This window comes from Atractosteus spatula, chromosome 6, assembly GCF_055471065.1.
Source record: "Atractosteus spatula isolate fAtrSpa1 chromosome 6, fAtrSpa1.hap1, whole genome shotgun sequence".
Taxonomy (NCBI): domain Eukaryota; kingdom Metazoa; phylum Chordata; class Actinopteri; order Semionotiformes; family Lepisosteidae; genus Atractosteus; species Atractosteus spatula.
The window spans coordinates 60840168-60866357 of NC_142711.1; the positions used below are offsets into that span (position 1 = coordinate 60840168).

The 26190-nt window shown below is 38.5% G+C and overlaps 1 protein-coding gene across 2 annotated transcripts in view; it reads left to right on the forward strand.

Annotated features, from left to right (window-relative positions):
• Positions 1 to 26190, forward strand: part of LOC148833135 (tensin-3) — an 84215-nt gene that overhangs the window by 46837 nt on the left and 11188 nt on the right. For both annotated transcript variants that reach the window (XM_088918210.1, XM_088918209.1), the window contains exons 17-20: positions 15898 to 16039; positions 16500 to 17137; positions 20561 to 20647; positions 21558 to 21689. In XM_088918210.1, coding sequence (XP_088774336.1) covers positions 15898 to 16039; positions 16500 to 17137; positions 20561 to 20647; positions 21558 to 21689 — 999 coding nt within the window. The remainder of the gene's footprint in view (positions 1 to 15897; positions 16040 to 16499; positions 17138 to 20560; positions 20648 to 21557; positions 21690 to 26190) is intronic.

Genomic DNA, 26190 nt, shown 5'->3' on the forward strand with positions numbered 1-26190 from the left:
TTTCCCAGGAGGTCTCCCATCCAGGTACTGACCAGGCTCACGCCTGCTGGGCTTCAGTGGGCTGCCAGCTGTGAGCTGTGAGCTGCAGGGTGATATGGCTGCTGGCTTTAAACAAATCAGTAACAGTGTGTCTTAATACAGCATACAGAGGGGAACATCACTCTTCTCCCACAGGAGAACAACACTAGGGGCTTGTTTAAATACCGTGACTTTGTCATTCCAACTTGGCATGCCTCCTGCGCAGTTTATTCCAGATATAAGTTATTTGGAAACTTTCCAGATGTTTCAAGTTGAACTAAAACACTGTCACCACCTCATCCTAATACCTTTTTCATTCTCTTATCTTTCCTGTCTTAAAAGGAAAATGTTGAAGAGATATGCCAGGGTGGTTATGCGCATTATTGAAATTCATTGATGGTAGTAAGAACAGTTACTATGGGGAGCTGTGTCTGGGTGTGAGCTGCAAAGTAAGAAGTAGAGGTTAGTTCTACACTGAAAACTTAAAAGAAATATTGTTCATTTTTTAACTTTACAACTTTAAACTTTACTTTACATTAAGTTCACATCTGCTGTAGTGTGCTTGTTAAACTGATTAGTATTTGTGCTAAGCTAATGGTGATAAAGCCTTAAATGGTTTTCTGATCGTATCAAAATATGTTGGAACTTTTCTTTCCATGAATGTCTGAATGACATTTTAAATCATGGGACTATTTTTAAGATTCTGAAGAATTTTAAAAACTCAAAGAAACGCAGAATTCCCAATATCGTTGTGACATGGATGATTGTGATTTGACTGCAGGATGTGTTGCAGGTAAAAGAGTTCTATGTCTATGTCTTGCATTGTACTGCAAACAAATCTCTTTTACTAGAACCTTTTAATTACATCCCTAACCTCAAGGTAATTTGGGTTAAGCCATTTTATTAATAATGTTCAGTTCACCAACACCTCAAGGTGCAGTTGGCAGGGTAATATTTGACAGATATACAGTGTACGTGGCAGATTATCAGGAGAAGAAGGTGGTATCCACATGTCCCAGCAGTAAACGATGAGTTTTTAAAACCCTCGTGGCATTAAATCTTGCTTCTGCATTCTGCCAAAGAAGCACCATATGGAAAGCATCAAACCCCAGATTTCTGTGAGGTGATGCACAAGAAATCAAAATGTTTTGTATAAATATCAAAAACAATGGCAATCTGAGATGTGGTGTTCTGAGATGTGCAGTATGTTTGCGTGATACAGTATGTTTGGGATTTCTAAGCGGATTCTTTAGAAACTACTGTAAAGTCAGATTATATACCCATTTATTTCTTTTCATAGATTGATTGGTACTTTTCATGTGTGGAAGACACTTTTCATATGTTGCACATGGTACCTTATCCTATGCGCCTTATGCATTTTATTTGCAATTGTCTATAATTCTATCCTAAATTATTTACTTGAGTAAAAATTGGTATGGTATGCAGAGTATAAGGAGGTATGAGTATGTTCAATATAAGATAATAATAATTGATAAATAAATAATAATTGGTAAATTAAATATTAATAATTGGTCAATTAAAATAATTAGAATAAATACATGATATATCTGAAGTTATAAAATAATTAAGTATGTTTTTGTTCTGCATGCCATCAACTGTGGTTATTTATTAATCTTAGTTAAATCTGAGCACAGAAATTGATCCTGCACAGAAATTGATTGTTTTGCAGTCTGGTCGGATTCTATCAAGACAAAAGTCGTTTTTGTGCAGATTTTGTGTTCCCAAAATGTGATGGAAAAGAATTTCCCACCAAGCTCCCACTACCCGACTGTCAACAGTGAAGCTAAAAATATCCAAGGATTAGCCCTGTGGAGGTTGTTTTATTGTTCGGAAGTAAACAAGTTTCCTGCAAACTCAAACCTTATTAGATTTCTGTTTAACTGGCTTCCTGCAGCTTCCCCATTCATTTCCAGAAGGGGAATAACCTGACTTTAGCAAATAAGCTTTGTGCTTTGTTTCCTCACTGAGCAGCTCTGTAAACTGATTTGCTGAATTTGTAGTTGGTTTGTGATACAGTATGTGTACATGCTTTCTGCTGAAGAAACATATCCCAGGAATTGTGTAGATCTGGGTGAATTCCCATATCTCTGACTTGTTCAAATTATTTTATGTGTGTGGTTTTTTAATATTTCTGGTGTTTTGGAGGCTGGAACGTTATCTTTGGACTATCTCAGAAACCAGTTGTGTTTAGTTTTGGTTGGTATAAATTAATCACTCTGCAGTTTGTGTTAAATTAAGAGTAAATGAACCTCATTGCTTTCAATGGATATTTATTAAATTGGATTAATGGAATCTTTAGATGACATGAAAAATGAATTTGAAAAGTACTTTATTATAATTCCTACCCATTTGTATCAGAAGGAAACAGGTTGTGTTATTTTAAGTGTGTGTGAAACATATAGCTTATTGAGCTTATTTGAAAGAGACATTTCATCATATCAAAGTAAAAAAAAACAGACAGCCATTTTAGTTTTTGTAAATGTATTGTAAACAGCACCATCCATAATGTGCAGTTGAATGTGAATTTAACATTTATCCCACACAAAATAAATTGCTATCCCAAAACCTTTGCCCATATAATGAGATCTCTACCTGCTAACCCTTAGGCATCCAGAGTATGCTGTTTAACACCTCTCTCATTCAGAGTATATGCTGTTTAACACCTCTCTCATTCAGAGTCTATGCTGTTAGAGTAAAGGAATTCCAAAAGATGATTTAAAAAGCAGAAAAGATTTTGAGCAAGACATTTATTTCTAGTATGGAAAAAAAACTAACTTTAAAATCTTACAGAAGCAATGAAAATCCATCCCAATCTACAGGGAAATTCTGAAAGTTATTTAATGATAGTGTGGACTGGGCACAAAGAACCACATACTGTAGCAGCAGGAGTTTCCACCAGATTTTATTTCACTCACTGCAACTGTAGATGTAATTAGGAGGGAAAAAAGAGTGTGGAATGCATCCTGTTTTATGTAGTGTATTTATATAGTGCATTTCCTACAGTGTTTCTAAAAATATGAGCTTGCGAGCATTCTTTCCATTGATGGCACTGTGTAAAACTGGGCTTTGCCCCTCATGAAAGAGATTTTCATGTTATTCAGTTCAAGTCTGATTTAATTGAGAAATAACTCCTTAGACCACATTTCCATTTTATTTTATTGTTTTGTTTGCTAATGAGTAATTTTGTTTAAATGCGAACTTGTTAGTGTGGGTGCATTTGGTCGGAGCAGTTGCATTGAATCAGGGGCCGATAGGGCAAAATTGCAATTACTTACTTGAAATTTGGTAATATTACTCCTTAACAGAATGTAGTTTCTTAACATCTCAGAATCGGATACAGTAAATTTCCCAAATTTAGGCTCATAGTGGAGGACATCTTAACCCTTCAAGAGTTTGTCCAAAGAGACTTAAATTTGCAATTGTTTATACAGCTGGGTATTTTTCTAGAGCAATTCAGGTGAAATACCTTCCTCAAGGGTACAACAGCAGTGTCTCACCTGGGCTTTGAACCCACAGTCTTTCAATGATAAGCGCAGAACCCTAAACACTGCTCCACTGCTAAGTGGATTGATTTATTGTGTGTGGGAACATGGCAGCAGATAATTCCACACTGAAAAGTAGAAAGATAAAAAAACAGTGTTTTGACTTCAGGTGCCTTTCTTCCTACTTTTTCACCAGACTCCTGGGGTAGGACAGAAAACAGCCAGCCTTAATTCAGTTTGAGTTAGGTTTTGATTGGTTAGATTTTACAGCCCAATAAAACAGGTTTGAGTAGGCGAGAGTGGGGATTAAACTGCTTAATGTCACTTCTCATTCATTCCTTCAGCAAAGGTGCTTTGGAAACTGTGAGAACTGCTCAATTTACTATTTGAAAGTCATATTAGTCCTGTTTCACGTGCTTAAAAACAAACCTCGGTTTCCAATCTGTACTTTTATTTATACAAAATTAGCACATAAAATCTTGTTGAAGGCTTTGGATGACTAACAGTTTCAAGTTGTGAATGAGCCAATTGAATGACATTCTGTGGGCATTAGCATGCCAATTAGGTGCTACATTCCAAAGGACTTGAAATGAAGAAAAAAAAGATGCAGGTTAAAAGGGTTAAAGAGAATGAAAATTAATTTTGACAGTGGAATATAGGAGAGACAGATGCACAAACATAAAGGGAAGAAGCACTGAACTTTTCCTATATTATTTAATCCAAAGCATTGGCATAAGAGTGGAACATACTGTTCCTTATGATAATTTTAATTGGATGAAGTAGTGGCATTCTTGCTTGGTTCCTGACATTGATATGAAAATGTTCCAGAATTCAAATGCAGTCGTCTTAGGTCACAGAGTTAACGTTTACACAGTCAGTTCACCATTAACCATCGTTATTTCCTAAAAGGTGTCTTTTGAGAGGATTAAAATGAGCTACCTTGGTATTGTAACAAGCCAATGCAAAAAGGAAGCAGATATGTCTGATGAGTTCAGTCCTTTTAAGGGTCAATTGTGTTGAACAAGAATGTGTGGGAATGTGGCTGCCTACTCAGCAATGAAATTATTTGAGTACATTTAGATTAAAATAATTAAATATTTAAATTAGACTACAGCAAATATCCAGCAAACCAAAGGTGTTCATGGAATTGAAATAGGGTCTGAATAAGGTTACCACTCAATTCCTTTTGATTTTTTAAACTAATATTAATAAGCAAAAGTTTAAATGTTCACTCAAGGCTGTGATTTCCTCCCTTTTATCTTATACAATCCGTACATGTATATTGTATATTTGACACTTTCTCAAAATGTAATGAATTATCACTCAGGTAAGACAGTAATTTGTCTTGTGTATATTCTGTTGAAACTCAAGAAACGTTTGAAAAAATAAAGAACAACATTTTATTAAGTACTATATATGTTTGTTGTCAAACTCAAGGAATGATAATGATTTAATATATGTTTATATTTGTTTCCTGGTGTCTGAACCTCCACATGTATTTAAAAGCCTTTTAAAAATGTTATTGGCTTTCAGAAGAAAACTTTCTTTCTTTGCTATAACAATAGAAACATTGATACTGAAAGCACATTTTAAACGGTGGCTATGCAGCTAATACATAAATATGTGAAGATTTTGAATGAACAGAAATACTGTCTTTAGTTCCAGTGTTTCCAATGTGCTCACAAAACTTTCATGATTGGAATGCACTTCAAATATGTTTTAAAATGTCTTTTAAGTTGAAAGGATTCCTTACATAACGTGAAGGAGGGTTGAAAGAGATATTGTAAAAATAAAATGTTAAATGAAACCCCGAAAGACATCAGACTTAAGTAGTTATACTGTATTATTTAATAAACCTCAATAAATACATAAAACAATTCACTTGAGAGAATGCTTGAAAGAATATTTAGTTTCTAAGCTGTATTTTTGTAGAAATGTACAACTGTTTCATATTTTATTTTTTTATAATGACCCAGACACGTTGCAAAAGACATTAGGATATTTCATATAAAAAGCAAAACCTTGTTAAGTTTCTGATGCCCCTCTACAAAGTTTGCTTCAAAGTAGTGTTTAACTCTCCCAAATCTTCTTAAGTATTTGCCCACAAACAGGAGGAGACTGAGCTTCCTATACCAAATGAAACTGAAATTAATCAAAATTAGGATTGACTCCAGGTTTTCTGTGATGACAAAAAAAAAGCCTTAAGACCATGTGTCACTGGGGCAGTTAAAAAAAATCACAGTTGTTCCAAAAAAAGTCCAAGTGTGACCCTTAACCTTTGACAGTGTCTCTTGATTGGAGGAAACAGATTGAGGCAAGGAGACAATGCTCCGTGCCAGTTAAAGGGGGAGAAGAAAACGTCAGATGTAAATGAACCAGAAGATTCATCCTAGCATGTTCTGAATAGGCAGTGTGAGTGTCACAACAAGCCAGGAACAATCAGGGAATTATTTTCCGTTTGGGCTGTACTGAACAAGAGCTGCTGCCGCCGACTAAATGACTTCATTCAGTTGCTTCAGCCATTTCTAGTCCTGTTTGGTGAATTCTTGGAACAGTTTATTGCACAGAGAGAGAGAGAGCGAGAGGGAGAAAGAGAAGAGACACTTATCCTGCACAGAGTGTTTCCTCAGTCTCTGAGCCAGCCTGATTCAATTGGTGCCGGAAGGCAGGAGAAGGAGAGACTTACTGACGAAGTTGTGGACGTTTGCACAGCTTTGCGCTGTAACTTCCCTTATGAAACATTCTTCATCATGACCGCTTCTCTAGGTATGTAAACTTTGAGGGGGGGTGCATTTTCTTCCCCCCCCCCCCCCTCCCGTTTCGTGTGATGGATGGTCTTGTGTGTGAATGTGTGCGTGTGCAATGAAATCAGCCAGCTGTCTGAAGCAGTCCTGAAGATCTGTATTGTCTGGAATTGCACAGCAGGCAGTGAAACCTGATCCGTCATGGAAAAGAGAATACAGTTTGGCACTTTTTTTTTGGAAGGCTGGAGGCACTTTAAAATCTAAATCTGTACGTTTTTTAGCCACTGCAGGTTTCATTACTGGTGAAATAAGACTGGGAGTTCTCATTCATTCCTGCTGTACTCATTTAGTTTCTAGAAGTGAAGACATGTCTGGCGTTATTGTTCCCAAAGTGCGTTTGGCATTAGAATATATGGGGGAAAATGTGGTGTTTTCTTTCCAAAGCACAAAAGCAAGATCGACAAGCAGCTAAATATTTTGTATCTGAAAAGAAAAAATGTATTTTATCTTCTCTGTAATTAAATAATTTCTGGAAAATGAACAGACGAGAGTAGTGTAGCAATGTTGTGTAGCCTGTCATAAGATGAAACCCATTTTTTATAAATATTAACTATAAAAATATTGTTGATTATATCAGCATTATAATTTAAATATAAACAGAAGAAATGAGGTTGTTATGAGCACATACTGTGAAGTTTTGTTCATGTTTTTATGTCACATTAAATAGCTTTTGAAAATAATTTAATTTTTAATTTAATTTTGAGATTTTATTCAAAATCTGAAGAGGTTCATTTGTGTTCTTAGGAATGACAAAAAAAATAAAACAGAGACAGTTTTTAATCTCTGCACAAACAGCTCTAAACCGCATTAGCTAGAATGAGGCAAAAAAGAAACTTTTAGAAGTGCAGTGTTGTTTTAAACTTTCCTTGAATCATTTTCGTTTACCAAATAATAGTTTACTAATAGTTAGTTTGGAGACAGCGCATTACTCACATCGATGCTTCTCAAGATCCAGTGTTGACCACATCAAAAAGAGAAAACTTTCCTCACATTTAAATGAAAACACCATATGTTGGATTACCCATGAAGTCCAACTGCCTTTATAGCTACACTAACACCGAAGCGAATATATGTGTGGGGATTATTGTGATCCATTTTAAATTTCTGTAATCTGCTTGCCATTTCTACAAATCAGAAAATTACCCTGTTACAGTAATATTGGGAAGTGTGGTTGTATTTTGTTGGGTTAGAGGAATAATTTAGAAGTACATTCTGATACTTAAGAAAGAGAGAAAATATCAGTAGATTTCTTAAATATAAGCAAAAATAAGATAATATTAAATGGGATTATACTTTTCCGAGAATGGATAATAAAATCATATTAAGGAAATTTGGTCAGCTGTGTTCGGCTCTCACATTGCAGTCAACTATGCAAATAAAAGAAGGCAAAGAAAATGTTAGGTTATATAGTTGAAAGTGTAAAAAGCCATGAAAGGCACTGACAAAATCAGCCCAGTGGACTCCAGAATATAGAGTGAAACATGAGCCAGAGGACCCCAGTGGACACTAAAGGAAAGATTTTTTTTGAGAAGAGGAAGTGCTTTTCTACACAGAAGGATGTGGGAGCCTAGAACGTACCCAGCCATGATGTCAAGGCTGATGCGCCACTTTCTTCCCAGAGCCAGATCAGTTAGCAACCAGGAAAGCTGGGTCTAGACACAGCAAAAGGTCTGTCGCTTCTTGTGTACATCCTGATGTTCACACTGTGTAACGATGAAGCCAGCTCTGAACTGCTCCCATATTCTTAAAAGTGCAACACTTTTTTCCTTAAGTGATTTGCAAATAGTAAAGTGTGAAATATATATATTCTGAGTCTGAAAGAATTCTGTTATGTAGCGTGACCACTTGTTGAGTGTTGATGTGTAAGTCACTTTTGACATACATGTGGCAGCACGTGTGTAAGAGATGTCGTAACAGCTGAAATGCGGCTCAGGTTTGTTAGAATCTCTGCCTTTGTGCAAAGGGATATTAGCCTAATGTAGCTTTAGACACTACTGGAGTATTCAAAAAGAATATAATGCCTTGCTCTAGAATGTATAGCATTAAATGATGGTAAATGTAGATGGCCCTGACTTTCCTTTATAATTTCCTTAACTTAAGTACAGGTAGTTTTTGGTTTGCACAGTTTTTTCACACAGTGGCTTACTTTATTTTGGGACATTACAGTATAATTTTTGTTCAATATGAACATAAGGTAGAGACGCAGACGATAAAGACGTTTCCTGGGTGCATGTTGAAACTGTGAGGCTATAGGAGATTAATGGTGGCTGGAGGAACAGTGAGACAGATTCCCCAGCTGCCTGTGTGTCACCCAAGCAACTCCCAGCACATAGCTGAATACGTGCAGTGTACGTTGTTCCAAACTTTCCCTTTCCTGTCAGAGAAGCTTGTTTAAGCCATAATTTGCAAATTATGAGCACTTAAATACCTCTAGTACAATCTGTGTTTCTTCAGATGAAGCAAATAATTCTAGTCAAAGGAACAGGTAACGGTTTATTCCATGCTGAAAGGAAAAGAAAATAGTCTCTCTACCTGTTCCTTTGCAGCTTAAGCATGCTGACGCAGCTCCCTTTTCAAATTTAAATAACAGTATTCTACTCGAAGTACTGTTCATCTGATATTGACCAGGTAGGTTATCAAAAGTTCTTCTGCGCTCTTGTGATTATTTCACCTTTCAGCAGTATCACTAATTTAGTTCCGGAAGGGATACTGGAAGTGTCTCTTCTTGCTTTTCACGAGGTCTTACAGAGAAGGCTGCCCTTGTTAAGGTAGTTAATGATTTCCTGATAGTTTCTGACTCCAGATCACTTAGAAGTCCCCTTGTTCTGGATTAAAGTGGTCATGGCATTTTTCTGGATCATATGGGAATTTAGCTAGGACCACTGCTGCTTCCCTTTGCTGGTTTGACTCCTATTTGACAATCAGGAGTATATAGTGTATAGTATACTTTTATACTTGTATAAAGTATATACTTTTTTGTATATTGTGGGTGTTTTAACTATGAGGGTGTACCACAGGGATCTGTGCTGGGCTCTTTGCTCATTGACATGTTGCTCCTTGGTGAGATATTTGGTGCTGAAAGCAAATTATCAATGTACATTAGAATGTTATTATTTCTGACCGTGTTGTCGTTTGAAGTGCATGTTAGTACTTCACAGGTGTGATCTTACCTGCATGAAATATTGCTCCATTACGACTCTTGCTCTGTCTGGTCTTAATTATTCATAATGCTTTTATTTAATTGGAAGTAGGCTACTGAAACAAGATTACATTACGGTTATCTGTAAGATATTCAATAAGCTTCCGTATGTACAGATGTCTGTGGATTATATGTTAACTAAAAGTACTCTGCGTCAGCACATAGCTCTCTATGTCCTTGTGAACTGTAGAATGGCCCTCCTTTAAAGCTACTGTATCTTGGTAAAATTGTTAAATTCCAGGTTATTTAAGGAATTATTGCATGAGCATAATTAATCTCTTAATGTGAAATCTGCATATTCAGGGCTTTTCACTCTGCCAAAGACCAGGTGTTTCAGAGTTCAGTTCACAGAGCCAGTTATAGATTTGATTTGCCTTCCTGTGAAATCTGGGAGCCCTCAGGAGACCGGCATTGAATCCCTGCACTCATCACATGTGCGCGGTACTGCCTGTGGGTAACGGGGTGTCTTCTGTGCACCTCCACATCTGTGGAATTGACTGCCCAATCCATTAGAGACTCTGCGGCTGTTGACATTTTTAAAGGTCATTTAAAGACCCATCATTTCACCGAGTAATTTACTGCTGTGTGTGCTACTTGTGATGTTTTGTTTCTTGAAAGGGGCTCATAAATAAAATTGTATGTCTGTTATTATAGGATTGCCTGAACCTACAAGATCAATCAGGTTGTGTAACACAGATTGTTTTTTACTGTTTCAATCAATCAATCAGCCCTTTGAGTTTGGGGAGGACCTTGGCATTTTCACTGTTCCTTGGAAGTGCATTAGGAACTTTGTTTTGTCACTTAAAACAGATGTTTGCTTTCTTTACTGCAGAAAATCCAGTTTTGCACACAAAAACAAGCCTATCTAGACTCATATTGCACAAGTATTTTCAACAAATGGTTCTAATTCCTTAATACATTTAGTCTAGTTGTTTTTTTACATAGTTTTTTTCATATACATCTGAACTATTCATGATTTTTATAGGTGCGTGTTTGTTTTTAAGCAGTGAAACTGAGGCAGCCCTGGGAATGATTGAAAAAAGCATATGAATGTATCATTTTGTTCAAGCTTGAATTAAAAGTTTTGAAAGCAAAGTTAGCTAATTAGATAGATAATAGCATCCCCCATTCAGGGATCAATCAGTGACACATGTTCATGTAATCTGTAGGCAATTTCCATTTTCCTTCTTCTGCAGAAACCCATTAGTTCTGATCTGGCAGGCAAGTAGATGTGGTGGTTGGAGCCATCTGGAACAAGTTGTGCAAAACTGTATTTTCGGAGCACTGAAGACTAAAGGCGTATTGTGCTTGCCCCTCTTTTTTTGGAAACTTGACGATTAAGAAAAACTCGGCCTCAGTTCTGCTTCTATGCAGAAAGAGGTTCTTCAGAATGTAGGCTGAATGCTGCTTTTCACCCCATTTTCCAAACAGAGCTGTAAGGAATCTGCAGAGGTGTCAAGGACTGTGAAATGAGGAAACCTTTTAACTATGTTCCTGTCAGAAGGAGTGCAGCATTCATGAAGTTATACATTTCTAGTTTTTAGTTATTTCAATATACTGTAAATCCAGGTGTCTCCTTAGAAATATTCTTTCTTTATCTTGTTATTTCTTAATTCAGTGTGATTCATAATAGCGTGAGGAAAGGCTGCCAAAAGGATCAGTGCTTGCTACTGACTTCCAGGCTGAAAGCCCGTTAATCCCTCTGTTGGTACCTTCCTTTGATGTTTCCCATGGTAATTAAACCATCAGCTGCAACTAGAGCACAAAAAAACTGATTGTTTTGCTTTTTTAAATACATAAATTATCAGGCATTTTATACAAGAATAATTGTAACCATCCCAATTATAAGTAATTATCCAAAAATGATCCTAATGATTTTGTAAAATATTATTATTCATGATTATTTTCTAGTCTTAGAATTAGTCTTGATCTCTGTAGGAAGAGCAGACTTGATATCCATGGTTTTATGATTTATGGTTACTAATTTGTTTCAGCTTTTTGAGGTGTGAGTCGAGTGTGTTATATCCCAGATCAGAGGACACATTAATCACAATAATCTGAAAAAAAACATCATTTGTATACTTAAATATATGTGTATATTCATTGTTAAATGAGTTAATTTATTAATGCTCTTCAGCTATGAAACAAAGAAAATATTTAATATATGATTTCTATGGGATTATAAAGTTCTCCAGCCACACATTAGAAAGTAATTTATCAGTTTGCATTTGACTGTCAGAAAAGTATAAAACAGATCTTGTTGCACAACAACAAAAGTTTGTGATTAAGAAAACAAATAGGTTTACTCTTCTGCAGTATTACACCACACAGAATAATCTCTTGTGATGAATTGTTGTTTTTCATTCATTCCATGCTCAATGGGAAAGGCAATCTGTCATTTTACTTGCAATTACAGAATCGTTTTTCAAGAACAGATTCTTGGAATGTTAGGAAGCTTACAAATTAGAGGAGACCATATGGTCCATATTTTTAACCATGTTGTCAGTAGACAAATGGTGAAATAACCAAATCAAGACCTCTGGCAAAACAGGGATGACCGTGTCAGTCTTCTGGAATTTTAATTAAAAAAATTTTTTTTGGTGCATGTTTTTGTCAGGGGGTCCTTTTCGTGACACGTTGGCAGAGTTGATTGGCATCTCTAGATTCCTGTGTGTGTGCGCCCCAGAGAGGACAGGCAGTTTCCCTTTCCTCCCAGCGATGGGATCTTAGTTGCTGAGGCCCTTTCCAGAAATAAGCATCTTTCTAATAATGGATCTGAGATCTGCTTCCTTCTCAGTCTTTGTTTTCTCAGCCAGAATTAGTTTGCATTTGCCCAAGCTTTCTCTGTATTTTTCCTTACTCCAGCTTCGTCTGACACAACGAGACTTTGGTCAGAGGTTTGGAATTCACTGACAGCCAGAGGAGAAGAGAGTGGAGAGGATATTATTCTTTCCCCCCTACTTTCACCATTTAAAATTAAATGTATGACTTGCGTCATAAAGCAGGTTTCTCCCCCATTCGACTTGCTCTGTTGTGTCACTGTTAGATTTCAGAGGCATAGTTTCTTAACACAAGTTCTATGGAAATTAAATGGGTGCAGATGATTTTAGCTGTACCGTAATCACCACAAAGCGTCTTGGAACCTGAGGTGCCTCATTTCTACTGCGTGTCAGACATATACTTGAGTTGGATCGTTTTGAAATGAAGTTTAAAAGTCACAGTAAACCTATGAATCCTTCCTTTGCTTATACGTTGCTTTTACATCACACAAACATCATTCTGGCTTCCTTTAGGTGCCTGCGATGTTTGGTGTATATATACAGTATACTGATCATGAAAATAAATGGGTTAATTATAACTGCAGCAAATTATTTTAATTATTTTGTTTATCGGTGAAATTGCAAAAGCTTTTTTAGGAGTTGTACTGACAATTTATTAAAGAATTTGTCTATGCCAGCTGTGCATCAAACTTCGCACGAGGTTTCAGATGCTGTCTTGTGGGATTGTGCCCCATTCCTCTCCTAGATCCTGTGCCTGTTCGCTGGTCTCTGAGTCCTCGCTGCCACACGTTGCCCCAGCTCATCCCACACGTGTTCACTGGGGCACAAGTTGGGTGTCACGAGGAATCCATGACATAGCTGTCACATGGCCAGTTTGCGTGAAGGCAGCGTGTGGGTGGATGTTGTCGCGCTGTAGGAATGCTGTCAAGTGAACCCTCAGGAACAGCAGCCTAGAACAGAAATTCCAGGACGTTATCAGTGAAGTGCTGTACAGGCATGTGGTCATGAATCATTACAGAGCTCCACTAGTAGTGACTCGATAATCCAGCCAAACCGCTAAGACTTTGATCTCCCTGCATACTGTCTCCTGGTGAGATGTGTCTCATGTTATCCCAGATCATGGCCTGTCATTGATAGACAGTGTTTGGCTGTAAAGTTCTTTCAGGTGAAAAGTTTCTGGCTGTGATCACCACAGATGGCAAGTGACAGTGCCTGGATTCAGTCCAACCTACAGCATAATGATGGCCCCTCCTGATAAGTGGCAGATAAACTGATTGACTGCTCGATAAGTGAGGCATATAGTTTTTATTTTCTTTCTCAGTTTAGACCAGGTGTAAAATTCCGCAGGTTAAATCACCTATTCATCTGTGCTCAGTCACATTTCTGACTAATGAGGAGATTCAGTACTTGTGCAATAGTCAGACTCACACAGGTGTAAAACAGTGAGTCATGAATGGTCAGCTACTCAAAATTATGTCAAATAACATTTAATCAATCAAATCAACCCTGTATCCCAAATCTCTGTGCTTTAGTCTTGTAAAACAACACACACATAAATAGTTTATTTTTATGCTCAGTATATATTGTAGATATCCTTCTGTAAATTGTATTGTCTGACTTTTGGCTTCAATATAAGCAATTGGCTTCTGTTTTGTGAATGAAGAGAATAGAAAATCCAGTTCAATCTTTTAAGCCCCTGGATGCTGTTTGTATTATTTCAGGAATGCGGGCAGACTGTCTGTTGTGGCACTAATCAGTAGATTGATTCATCTGAAATCTACCTCAAAGCTTGTGTGGACATGACTGGGAGCACGGAGACTTCTGATATGGATTCATGTTGTTTACAGTATGTGGGCATGAATTCTTTTCTATAGCCCCGAGCTAAGCTAAAGCATGTCAGGTTTCTTCTTGTTAGGGAAAAACTGAACATGCAGTGAACCCTGAACTTTGAAGACAGGGGGACAAGGATCATTTATTCTGTCCTAAAACAAAAACCAAATTGCACTTTACTAATTGCTGTATGTTATTAGTAGGCACAGATTGATAAAAATTGAAAAAAAGGCGAAGAGAAAAAATCGTAATTATTGATATGGGAAGAAGAAGGGTACATCTTTACCTACACAATTGGCCGAGGAGGGAGAAGTGGTTGACTCTCCAGTTAACTTGAAACCAGGCCATCAGCACGGTTGCATAAGTCGTCTGAAAATTCAAGCTGAAAAGCCACATTTTGTAATGATGTGAACTAAATGTTCTGTCGTGGAGCAGAAATAAAGAAGCTCTGTTTCTCTAAAACAGATGTGTGGGGCCCGCTCATTGAAAGTCTATTAGATTTTTATCAAATGAAAATCAGGACAGACATTTTCATCATGTCGAAGATCCAAGGAGTCAAGGCTTTGAGAAAGAGCTGTGCTTTGTGCAGAGTGTTTCGGGGGAAGTGTACAACATGACTCCTAATATCTCAATACCATGACATTCATTTCAACAATTCATTTGTTGACATTTTTGTTATGCATCAATAAGGCGAATGTTTATAGTTCTTAGCTTTAACCTCTTGCCTTACCGCACTGTGGTATATTGAGTAAAATGATAACCTCTGGTTTGCTGTTTAATATTTAAATTGTATATTGCTACATTTTATTTAATTTAAAAGGACCTTTTTGTCTGTAACGTAAAACTCTTCACATACAGTGCTGTTTGTGCCTCCCAAATTCTGTTCAGTACAAAAGCTGTTGCAGAACATATGGTTGCAATTTCAACAGTATAAATTTCCACTTTTTCACGCTGAGAAATTCGATGACTTATATCCCCAGATGTGATCAGGTGCCATTGGACCTTGGATTTAATTTGGGTGCTGACTGGACTCAGCTCTGTGAAATTATGTCTTTGTGGCAGGTTTCTTCAACAGCTGGTCCTGGGATACACATATCTCTGCTGACCATTATTTCAAACGAACTCTCATTCATTTCTCATACTCATTATACAGAAATAAAATACGTGATGTAATTAGACACCCATTATCTTTCAAGTATTAATCAGATGGAAAACATGAGCTTGCAAACTTCGTAGGTGCAGAAAACTAAAGAAGCCTTTCAAGAACCATACTATATAAAATAATTGTTAGTGTTATTTTGATGAAGTTAAGGAAACTATCATGCTCACTTAACAAAAAAATACATGGGTCCACTCCAGGACCAGTACTTCTGTAGTAAAGCCTGTCTTCCGGGGCGATGGTGACGACTGGGGTATAATATATTTATCATGAACGGATGTTCCAAATTTTGTCAAATTATTTTTGGAGTAGTTTTATGCCAGTGGTTGCCTATTTATATTATATTTTAATGCTATCCTGTTTTCCCAACCATACCTGGTTTATCTTAAAGCAGAGTTTGATTTGGACCTTTTTGTACTCTGTTTCCTTCTTATTTTCCCCTGTTTGTGCAGGGTGGCAGATAACGTTTGTCCTTGACTGTAGGTGGGAAAACAGATACACTACGTGGTGTATGTGCTGGAACAATAGGCCCTGTTTTTTGCACCAGACATTATTTTTCAGGGCAGTTCAGTCTTTAAAAGTCTGCTGTTGTATTGCCACACAGAACCCAGAGGTTATATGGACAACATAACCCACACCACAGTGTCTTCGGAGGGTGACTTGTTCAGATCTGATGTGACAGTTACAGCCTCTTCCTGCCAAAGGCCCTTTGTTTCCACCAACAGTCCACTTCCACAAACTGAAAGGTAAATTATTGTGATTATATGTAAGATGCTTTTATTTAATTTTTATTTGGTCTTGCACTGTAAGGAATCTTCACACAAAATGCTGTGTCTTTGATTAGCAAACACACTTAGGAGATTTCTTGCATACCTTTTATGCATTACCGATTACAAATAATGGGAGTAAGTAATGGATTCTTCTTCTGAAGTCTTCTTTAGTTCTAACATTATTTTTAAATATTCTGTTTTAAAGCAGTACAGCGACAAACGGGACAAAAGTCTTATTTGGAATCGTGTCTGATTTGATGACTGCACATAGGTTTTAGCAAGAAGCAAGAGTGAAAGAAGATCTAGGATGTAGATGAAAGAGATTAACGCTGTTATTCCTCAGGACGTCAGAGGCCTATGGCAAGAATCAGTGTCGACCTTTCTGAGAGGCAGGGTTGCTCCCGGTTGTGACTGACCTTCTCTCCTTGTGCTGCAGCCCCTCTCCCCCCGGACGATCCTGGCAAGACAGCAACCCCAAGGTCCCCCTGAGTGTCCGGACGTCACTGTCCGGAGCGAGCCGGTCCAGCCCTCACTGCCTGGGATCCAGGGAGTTCTCCGTCGGTTCCAGTCAGGGCCCGTCCCTCCTGTCTCAGTACCCCGGCTCTCACGCCTCCCCCAGCTGCCACAGCTCTCCCAGAGGACTTCAGACGGGCAGCCTAGCCAGCAGCCAAGCTGCCAAGGGGCCCTTCAGCTTCGGTGGCAGCGTGGGTGGTGCTCAGAGGTTTCAAGACCAGGATGACCCCTCGTTCTCCAGCTTCCCGGGGGCCGCGGACTCTCTCGGCTCCAGGAACGTGGATCTGTCTTCTCTTTTGGACAACGGAAGCCTGGAGCACAGTTTCCTCACGGCGGTGGAAGGACTGAGCCAGCCGAGCCCCGCCTTCAGGCACGCCGGGGTGAATGTTCAGCCGCCCCTCCCGGAGAAAAGGAGGATTTCGGAGGGGGAGCACTCCATAGGTTCCACGTCTCCTTCGTTGAGCGGATTCTCCAGCCCACACAGTGGGAGCACCATAAGCATCCCATTCCCTAGTGTCCTCCCAGACTTCTCCCAGGTCTTGAGCACCTCCCCCATGCCAGGTACACCTGCTTCGTTGGCATCTTTATTCTTTCGGTCTTTTCTCATCATTTTTTATATTGGAACCGTGTTCTCATGTATTCAGTTTTCACTCCAGCAATGCAGTGATCGTCAGAGACATTAAATCAGCTCCTAATTGATCACGGTCTTCATAGTCACTGTGGATTTGTTTTTCTTCTCATGAGTCTGATTTTGCATCATGGGTAATATGGCTTGAGACTGGTGCGATTATGTTCTGTTTGCCCCAGATTAGAGACTTCTGTCTTTGACACATTCCTCCAAGTGGTATTCCCACAACATATCACAGCTGTTGTGAGGATCAAAACACAGGGCCTTCAACAACAGCCCGTGGCCAGCACTGACATATTGCAATTATCGAATGCCTAAGGACTTCTTAAAAACACAGATGTTTTAACATTCTACTCAGAATAAGTTATGTCATTGTGATAAATACTTCAAAGGAAAATTACAATTTTAATATAAATCAGCCCTGAATATGGATAAAACGATGAATTCACTGTTGAAACTGACAGTTCAGTTGGGAAAATGTCGTCATTACAGTTTTGTTGAAAAAAAAACATAACTGGATTTATTTGAGCAAAGAGCTGTGTCAGTGTGCAGGCTTCTGAGGCACAAGCAGAAGTTTAGTCCACACTTGTAAGTGGAAACGAATAAAAAAAAAAGCCTTTCAGCAGTGGTGCCTCCTCAAGTGTGTGGGGAGAGAGGCAGACAGGATGAAAGAAAAATGTTAGAATGGGAAAAGGAGAAAGAGACAGAACTCAGGGAGACAAATTTCAGGGGCAGACTGAAAGGCCAGAATCTGTAAATGAATGGAAAGACTTGTGAAAGAAACTAGTTGAACACCAGGAGCTAGGGGAGGTGTGATCGTTTGGGGATACTTTTAACTTGTGCTGTCTTTGTGGTGTGAGGGTCCTTGAATCCCTGTGAAAGAACGCAGACAGGAGGGTCACAGCTGAGAGACGTGAAATGGGGAGTTGTCCTCTGGGAGAGATCTTTAATCCCTACTTTTTTGCCCGTCTTCCTGTCTGGCCCCTGGAAATGGCAGTGTACTTTTTGCAAGAGATACAATACGTGAGACTGCTGTACAGACAGGATGCCCTCTGGGTAATCTTGAAACAGCCAGAAGATTTAGAATATTGAAAATTAGCTTGTTGGGAACCCAGTCTGTATGACATAGTATACGTCTGTACATCCTAGAGAATCACTTTGCTCTGTAAACAGTTTTCACATGGAGAACTAGCAATATTTTCAACAATGTGTGACAAGAGAGTAGTTCCAAAAGAGGGCGATATCCTAGGGTGTGGCATTCTCAAGCACTTTTAAATAAATATGGTGTTCGTTGAACAACAGTAGCAATCATTTTTAGCCAATATGAAAGACTATATATTAAACTATTAATAAATAGTGATTAAAAAGGATAATATTTCTTTATATCCTAAACCGACATACAAAAATGACCTAAATGCATTTGAACAACAGCATTTGAAACTGATCTAAATGTGCTAATATTTTAAACTTCCTGTGATTCAATATGACTAACTTGTGTCATAGGAACTCCATTTTCCATTCCATGTTTACTTTTAAAGGTCTTTGAAAAGTTTTGTGGTCTAATATTTGCAGGTTGGATTATTAGTAGTGCCAGATGGAGCTGTTCAGGCAAGTAGATTCTGGAGTTTTTAACTCCACTGAGTCCGTGTTGTTTTCCTCAGCCTGTTAACAATGCGGAAAGCCAGTGCATACCTTGAGCCTGAGGTTTTTGTGCTTTTTAATGATCAAATGCCATCACACATTGCTCTGAAACCAACAAAATGATTTGGTGATGACGTGGTATTGCTACATGTTCTTCTGCTCCACACGTACAGTATTCACCCATGCTGTAGAGCATTGTCATACTCTTTAAGACAGTAAAACAAATATCTCAGGCAGAGTGAGACAGTATGACAGTATGGTGGAGAAGTATGAAGCAAAGCTTATCCAGCATCATCAGCCTGTCCATTTGAGAGAGATTTCCTATTCATGTCTCTGTCAGAGGACTGGGAAGAGACCAAATAACCATTTTGCCATGTGCTAGGTAGTGTGTTTTTTAAGATAACCCTGCCAGCTGTGCATGGTTATCTATTACATTTGTCCATTAAGTGCAGAACTCAGAAAGGCTTTTTTTTATACAGTTTAGTTCAAAGAAGGTGAGTACCACCAGGAAGTGAGCACAATACTGCAAAAAGTGTAAACATTCAAAATCATGCAGGTAGCATACAAAGGGCTAATGGCAAGTGTAAAAAGATAGGATGGAAATAAATACAGCTAACAGATTACCTGCGTTGAAAACTTGCGTTGCTTACACTTGATTTATTCTTTAAAAAGCTTTAACACCCAACAGTATCGGCCACAACCCGAAAGCCAAATATTTCGCAACTTAAATGCCAAGATAAAATGACTTTGTTTTGGACTTCTATCTGTCTTTGTTGTTTTGCAATTGATTCGTCACCCAGCATGGTCAGCCACCAGTACCATAAAGCAAATGATTAAATGAATAGCTTCAAGATGAATTTGCATTCTTCTTCGATGTGTTTGGTGATTTGTTTATAACGAGAGACGCAAGCACCAATTGAAGGCCGACATTAATTTGGGATTAATTTAGGCTTGTTTTGACTGTGCTCTGACAGTGACATCCCTGTGTTACTGCAGTATGGGTCACACGGTACATTGGCGTCAGGTGTGCCTGCGTGTGCGATCAGGACCTGGGCTGTGCACTCGGAACACAAGAATGGAGACGGGGTGGAAGCAGAGACCGCAGGCGTGCTTTTCGATTGAATGTACTGTACGAAGCTGCCGCCAGGCCACTGAAGTTATTACGTGGCAGCAGATGGAGACATCTGTGTCTGTGCAGGTCGTTCCTGAGGTATTCACGTGGTTAGACGTGTTTTCAGAGTTTTCATTACTCGGGTGAGAAGGATCACACTACCTGGCAGAGTGGATTCCATGACCACGCAGGTGGCTGACTCAACTGCTGTATAGAGCCCTGCTCACCCAGGTGTGGGAATCGGCCGCCTTGGTTCTGTGTGTGCACACCCTCCTGACTGTCTGGAGTACAGACAAGAGTAATTGCCAGGATTACACGAGTCATACTTAGCGTGGTCCGTACGTAATAGAAATGCAATTAACTATTAATATACTTGGCCCAGCCATGGAAATGTGTAACTAGGAAAGAAAATCTGTTTTGTTTAAAGGTATTTATATTAAAATAGCCGCCCATTGTGATGGACTGTACCAACTCTGTTTTATACTCCTTCCAGTCTCACTGTGCTCTGATGAACTATCCTTTCTCTGTTCTACAGGCTTTGTTCTGACTATGATTAAAGATGATTAACATCTAATATTACATGTTTTTTTTTGTTATGTTCCAGATGCTATTCCTAATAAGCAGGTGACTGTAAAATTTGTACAAGACACTTCAAAATTCTGGTATAAGCCTGATATCTCAAGGGACCAAGGTAAATTTTTTATGTGTTTTGTCTTTAAAAAATCACTGTTTGGAAGGTTTGTCTTTTAATACGAGACTGAGGAAATTAATTTTGGCTTTTGGTATGGGGCCTATATCTTCGTTTCAGTTTTAGACAAGTAATGTCTAAGAATATTCATCTCCTATACTTAATCATTTCCTTTATAAAACCTATACTGTTTTTTTATCTGCTACTGTCAATCTTTTAATGTCTTAGTGGAAAAAATAACTTCGGAATCAAAGCCTCTGTATATATGTAAACATGTATTGAGAGGCATTTAAAATTAAAAAATAATATGGGTTACAATACTCATTTGCTGTTTTTAATGCCTCTTAGTGTGTCCTAATTTTTATGCAGCAATTTGTTATGTTTTGCAATGTATTGAAATTATATTATTCCAAAGTCACATACAATACGATGATGTTAGAGTTCAAGTAGCTGTAGGGTTGAAGAATAATAGCCGATGTATATCATGAAGTGAAAGATATGATGTACAGGACAATGTTGAATTTACCTGCATTTCTAACATTTTTGTATAAAAGTATTGGAATTACTATTCACCGTAACATTTAAATTCTATGCAGCATGCTGATGAAGTATTTGAGAAATAAAATTCCATCAGCCGGCTCCTATTTCAAATTGATTTCAAAAGAATGTCAACTTTGTGTGTGTGTGTTAAACATTTCTGGAGCTGTGAAGCCCCGATAAAGCTTTGCAGAAGTGTGCTGTCTCTTTGTAAGGAGTCAGTGTATGTCTTTAACAACAATGAAGACTTAATAGGCCATGCCACAGTCTGAGACCGTGAGCACAAACGCTTTGAAGCCGCCGTGACACAAGGGGAAGCTTAGATGTTAATTGCGGTGTTCTGTCTTTTAAACCTTTGTCCTCCTAATACCCACAGCCATTGCAATCCTCAAGGACAAAGAGCCAGGATCTTTCATTGTCCGGGACAGCCATTCATTCCGCGGTGCATATGGACTGGCCATGAAGGTGGCCACGCCCCCTCCTTCTGTACTGCAGCAGAGCAAGAAAGGTATCTTTGTGTGCTGGTGCACTTTGACATCTGACTTCCAGAAATTCAGCATGAAGCATTCAGACTTTTATCAGCCCACGGATGTGCAGTAAGGTTTATGTGTGAGACTCAGGGGAGTTTGCTGTCTGCCTTTAAACCCCTCTACTGTTGCAGAGAGCTACCAAATAGTATTCCACTTACTTTACGTCCATGGAATCCGATAGGTTTCTTTTGTTTTCTGCTTCTGGTGTGAGCTGACTTCTGTGGGGCAGATTTACAGTGCTTTTGTTGCAGCACAAAGCTCGCGCCACTCTTTTCGAATGGGAATTAGAGCTGACTTGTGTTTCAGAACAAGTAAAAAAGCTAATCAGGATACAGGCAAGTGAAACACAAAGGCCGTTTCAGCTGTTGTTCCGATCAGCTCTTGAATTAATAAAGGTTTTTTTCTGATTAAAAGCATAAGTATATAAGTCCTTTCTAAACCTAAATTATTTAAATTATTGTATTTCATGTGTATGCCTGATTTAAATAAATTATTTTTTTTTCCTTTATCCTTCAGCTCAGTATCCTGTATTGTAAAAATATAGCTGAAAAGATCGATACATTTGTGGCGTTTTGTATTGTAGTGATGCTAATGAATTTCTTGGGAAGGTTCATAAGAACATAGCAGAGTGAGGTCCTGGTCATTAAAGTGTGCAAACGAAAGCAAGACAAATAACACTGAAGTCTGTGAATGGAGCACGCTGGAGGCAGTGTTTAACTTTGCAGTTTAACTATGCAGAGTTTTTCCTGAGCGCTGGAGGATGAGGGGTGTTAAAAAGATTTAGTCAGATGAGTGAGTGATGAGAAGAAGGGAAAAGCAATAGAGCAGATACTTTTTTACCAGTTTTCTCAGCGAAAGAGAGGGGAGTTGAAAGACAGCAAAACCATCCAGCAGAGCTAAACCTGATGACAGTACCACTGAGTTACAGAAAGGTTTTGCATGTCTATAGCTATTTTAACATGGACCAGTAATGAAGGACATGTTTGGAATTTTCCTGACATGCTTTAGTAATTAATTCACAATGCTATTTAAATAAATCGATCCTTCAGCGGAAGAGACAGAAGCTTCAACTGCACAGCACAACTTTCTATTTTTTTAGTATATTAACAAGAGAAGGACAGGCTTCAGCTGCAAAGGGCGACAGATTAATGCCAGCCCTAATTTAATAATACAAAAGGGAACCCAACAGACCCCAGCAGCTCTTTGTGTTCACACTGTCTTTAGAATTGTTGCAGGGTGTTGCCCAGCATGGCATCATAGTGAAACTATGCCTCACACCTTTGTCAGTAAGGCTTTGTAGGTTGGAAAGCCAGCATCTCAAAGGCTAGATTAAGATTTAAACACAGTTTTCAAGTTCTGGTAACAGTTTTTAACAAAAATCATTCACTATTAGTATGCAACAGCCATCTCAGTTCATCTACTGTATCTAAACTAGCAGTCTCAGACTATCTCAGTCCAGATAAGATAAGATCACTTTATTAGCCAGATACAATTTCTTGCATTTGGGAATTTGTCTTTTTACAGACCCCAATTTGCTCTCCATGAGACACACAGACAGGGAGAGAAGCTGGGGGTCAGAGCGCAGGGTCGGCCATTTATACAGCGCCCCTGGAGCAGTTGGGGTTAAGGGCCTTGCTCAGGGGCCCAACGGAGTAGGATTCCTCTGCCGGCTGTGGGATTTGAACCGGCAACCCTCCAGCCACAGGCGCAGATCCTGAGCCACAGAGCCACCGCTCCGCCTGCGCTTGGTTTTGCAGTTTGTGCTTGCCTCATTTTAACATTATAGTAATTGGATTTTTTTCCTACTACTGTTACAAGATAGTGTTAAAATATCAGCATTGTGATAAGCTAAGCGAATTTAATTATTTGAATTGGTATAGAAACGGAAATTAGGACTCAGATAGTATGAGCATGCAATGAGCTAAGTGTGGGGTTAAGGGTTAGAGTTAGTGAGGCCAGGATTAGTATTAAATTAAGGACCAGGGTTAGGTTTGAATTAGGGTAACGTTTGTGACTGTACTTGGGGTCAGAGTTGCGGTTTGGGTTACGGTTGCGGTTTGGATTGGTCCTGGAGTCAGGGTTTCAGTAAAAATTAGTTCACTGCCATCATTAGGGGTACCGCATTGGTGTGGCCGTTAATACGGCGGCTTCGCTGCTCTAGGGTCCCGGGTTCGATTCGGGACCATGGCGTCTCCTGTGTGCGTGTCTCTCCCAGCCCGGTATGGGTTTCCTCAAGGTGGTCTCGTGCCGTCAGTGGTCAGAGTGGTCAGAGACGTTCCTGCTAGATAAACTGGGACCTCCTGTGCTTCCAGGATAGGCTCCAGTCTGCCGTGACCCTTGCCAATAAAGTGGATTTCTGACGGAGGGATCATTAGGGGTGTGATTGTGGTTGTGGTTAGAGTTTGTATTATGGTTTGGATTGCAGACAGTATAGCATCGTAATCCATATGTCGGGTTAGGTCTAGGACTGAGGTTAAGAGTATTGACTCTTGTAATTTCCTGCAATGCTGCGATACAGTATTACACTAATATTTTTTTTAAATAAGTCATGGTATGACAGTACGTTTTCCAGCATTCCTCCCTCAGTTTTTGCAGGGGACGTTTTCACAAGCTATTTAGGGTTAAAGTGCTTTAACAGTGTGGTGTGTGTGTGTGAGCTGAATCTATTAATGAACAGTACCAGAACAATTGAGAGAAAGGAAATGCCATTATTTTAGCATATGTTATATAAGAAACAACATAACATCCCTTGGCTACCAGATGAGGAAGTCCTTTGTCTTGAATAAAAAAAAACGAACTACAGGGTTCACATTTGCGTTCTGTATTGAGTGTCAGGATGCATGACCGAAGTCAACCAAAATACAGTCAGGTGGCATGAAATCATACGCACCCACATATAAAGAAAGAATATTCTCAGTGCTTTATCTCCACCAGCTTAACATGCATTTTATGCAAAAATACATTATTACTTTATTTTTTATAACATAAAGATGTATCTAAGATGACTGCCCTTGGAATTCCTACGTAGGACGTATACTCTGTGTATACTCTGCACCATCTCTGTGGTGCTGTAAAATCAGTCAAAAACAGACAAAGAAATGGTTAATAACTTTAAAAAACATAAAACATAATGACTTACACTGAACCAAGGGCCCCAGAACAACAGCAGTATTGCAAGATGGTAATAACCACTGTGACACTGTGCTGCCCAACTTATATTCCAGAAAACAATATTCATTTAGTCACACAAATAGAACAAAGCATCTCAACACACTGATGCTGTGACCGCCAGAATCAGAATATGTTTAAAGAAGAGATTTTAAAATATTTAAACGCAAATCTCTGTAGGAATGTACATAATGACACTTGAAACATCCTCAGTCCTCGAATCGGATGCTATGATATACTAATTGTTTTATTAAATCATTTACATTTTTAAATTATAAAATATGTTATGTTGTATAATATAACTGATTTTGATATGGTCATATAGTATAGTGAGTTTTATAACACAATCAAAATCTGAATGTTCTAAATCTGTGTTTTTCAACCTTTTCCATCCTAAAGCACTTACAGAAATATAAATGAGTTTTCTTTAAACGGGATGTAGTCGTTTCTACTAGTTTTTTAATTTAAGTAGCAGGATTTGTCTCTTACTAGCTGGGTTGTCGTTAAGTATTGTGGAGATTCTTCTTTTCTTAGGATTAGGAACTTATTTTTTATTACATGTAATAGTTCATATACAACTTATGTGTGTTAAGTGCATGCAGTATAGTACAGCATAGTACCTCATATTTATGCATCTGCTAACAACTGTAAAGACTGTAACTACTGTACTGTATTGTAAATGAGCAAAAGTGGTATCCCTCCGTGTTGTGTAAGCATCCTTTAATGACTTAAAGCAGGTTACCTTAATAATTAAACAGGAATGGTATTGTTTTCAAATGTAGGTACGATTCTGTACTGTATTCTACCTCTACTGTAAGTAGAAGTTTGGGTGTTTGAGGGAATGTCTTTGAATTCTGGATAAAACGTGTAATGGAAGTAATGGAAATCGAATGTGCCTCATAGAGTTTTCACCAGTATTTCTGAATAGCTGGGTTTTTGGCGTAAAGAAGAGTCTCCAGTTTGTTTTTTAATGTCCTTCCAGCAGTTTTCAGTTGTGTCCTGTGGTTGGTGTTTCATCGTTGATACTAAAGGGCTCCTCTGAAGTGAAAAGCCACCAAGATGTGGTGGGGAATTTAAAACTTTATTGACTGTGTTGATTAGAAGTGGTTTTAGACATCTGAATACACATGTGGTGGTTTTCAATGGAATTCCAATATTTGAATATGGTCTTAATTAGGAATGGGTCTCATTTTATATGAATGTGGCTAGCGTGTGTGCTGTAATGTCAATTAGTGCAGTGTTTTGATTAATTTGAAAGCACCTCTTTCAGATAATCCTTGTACAAATATGGTGATTGAATTGCTGGTTAGT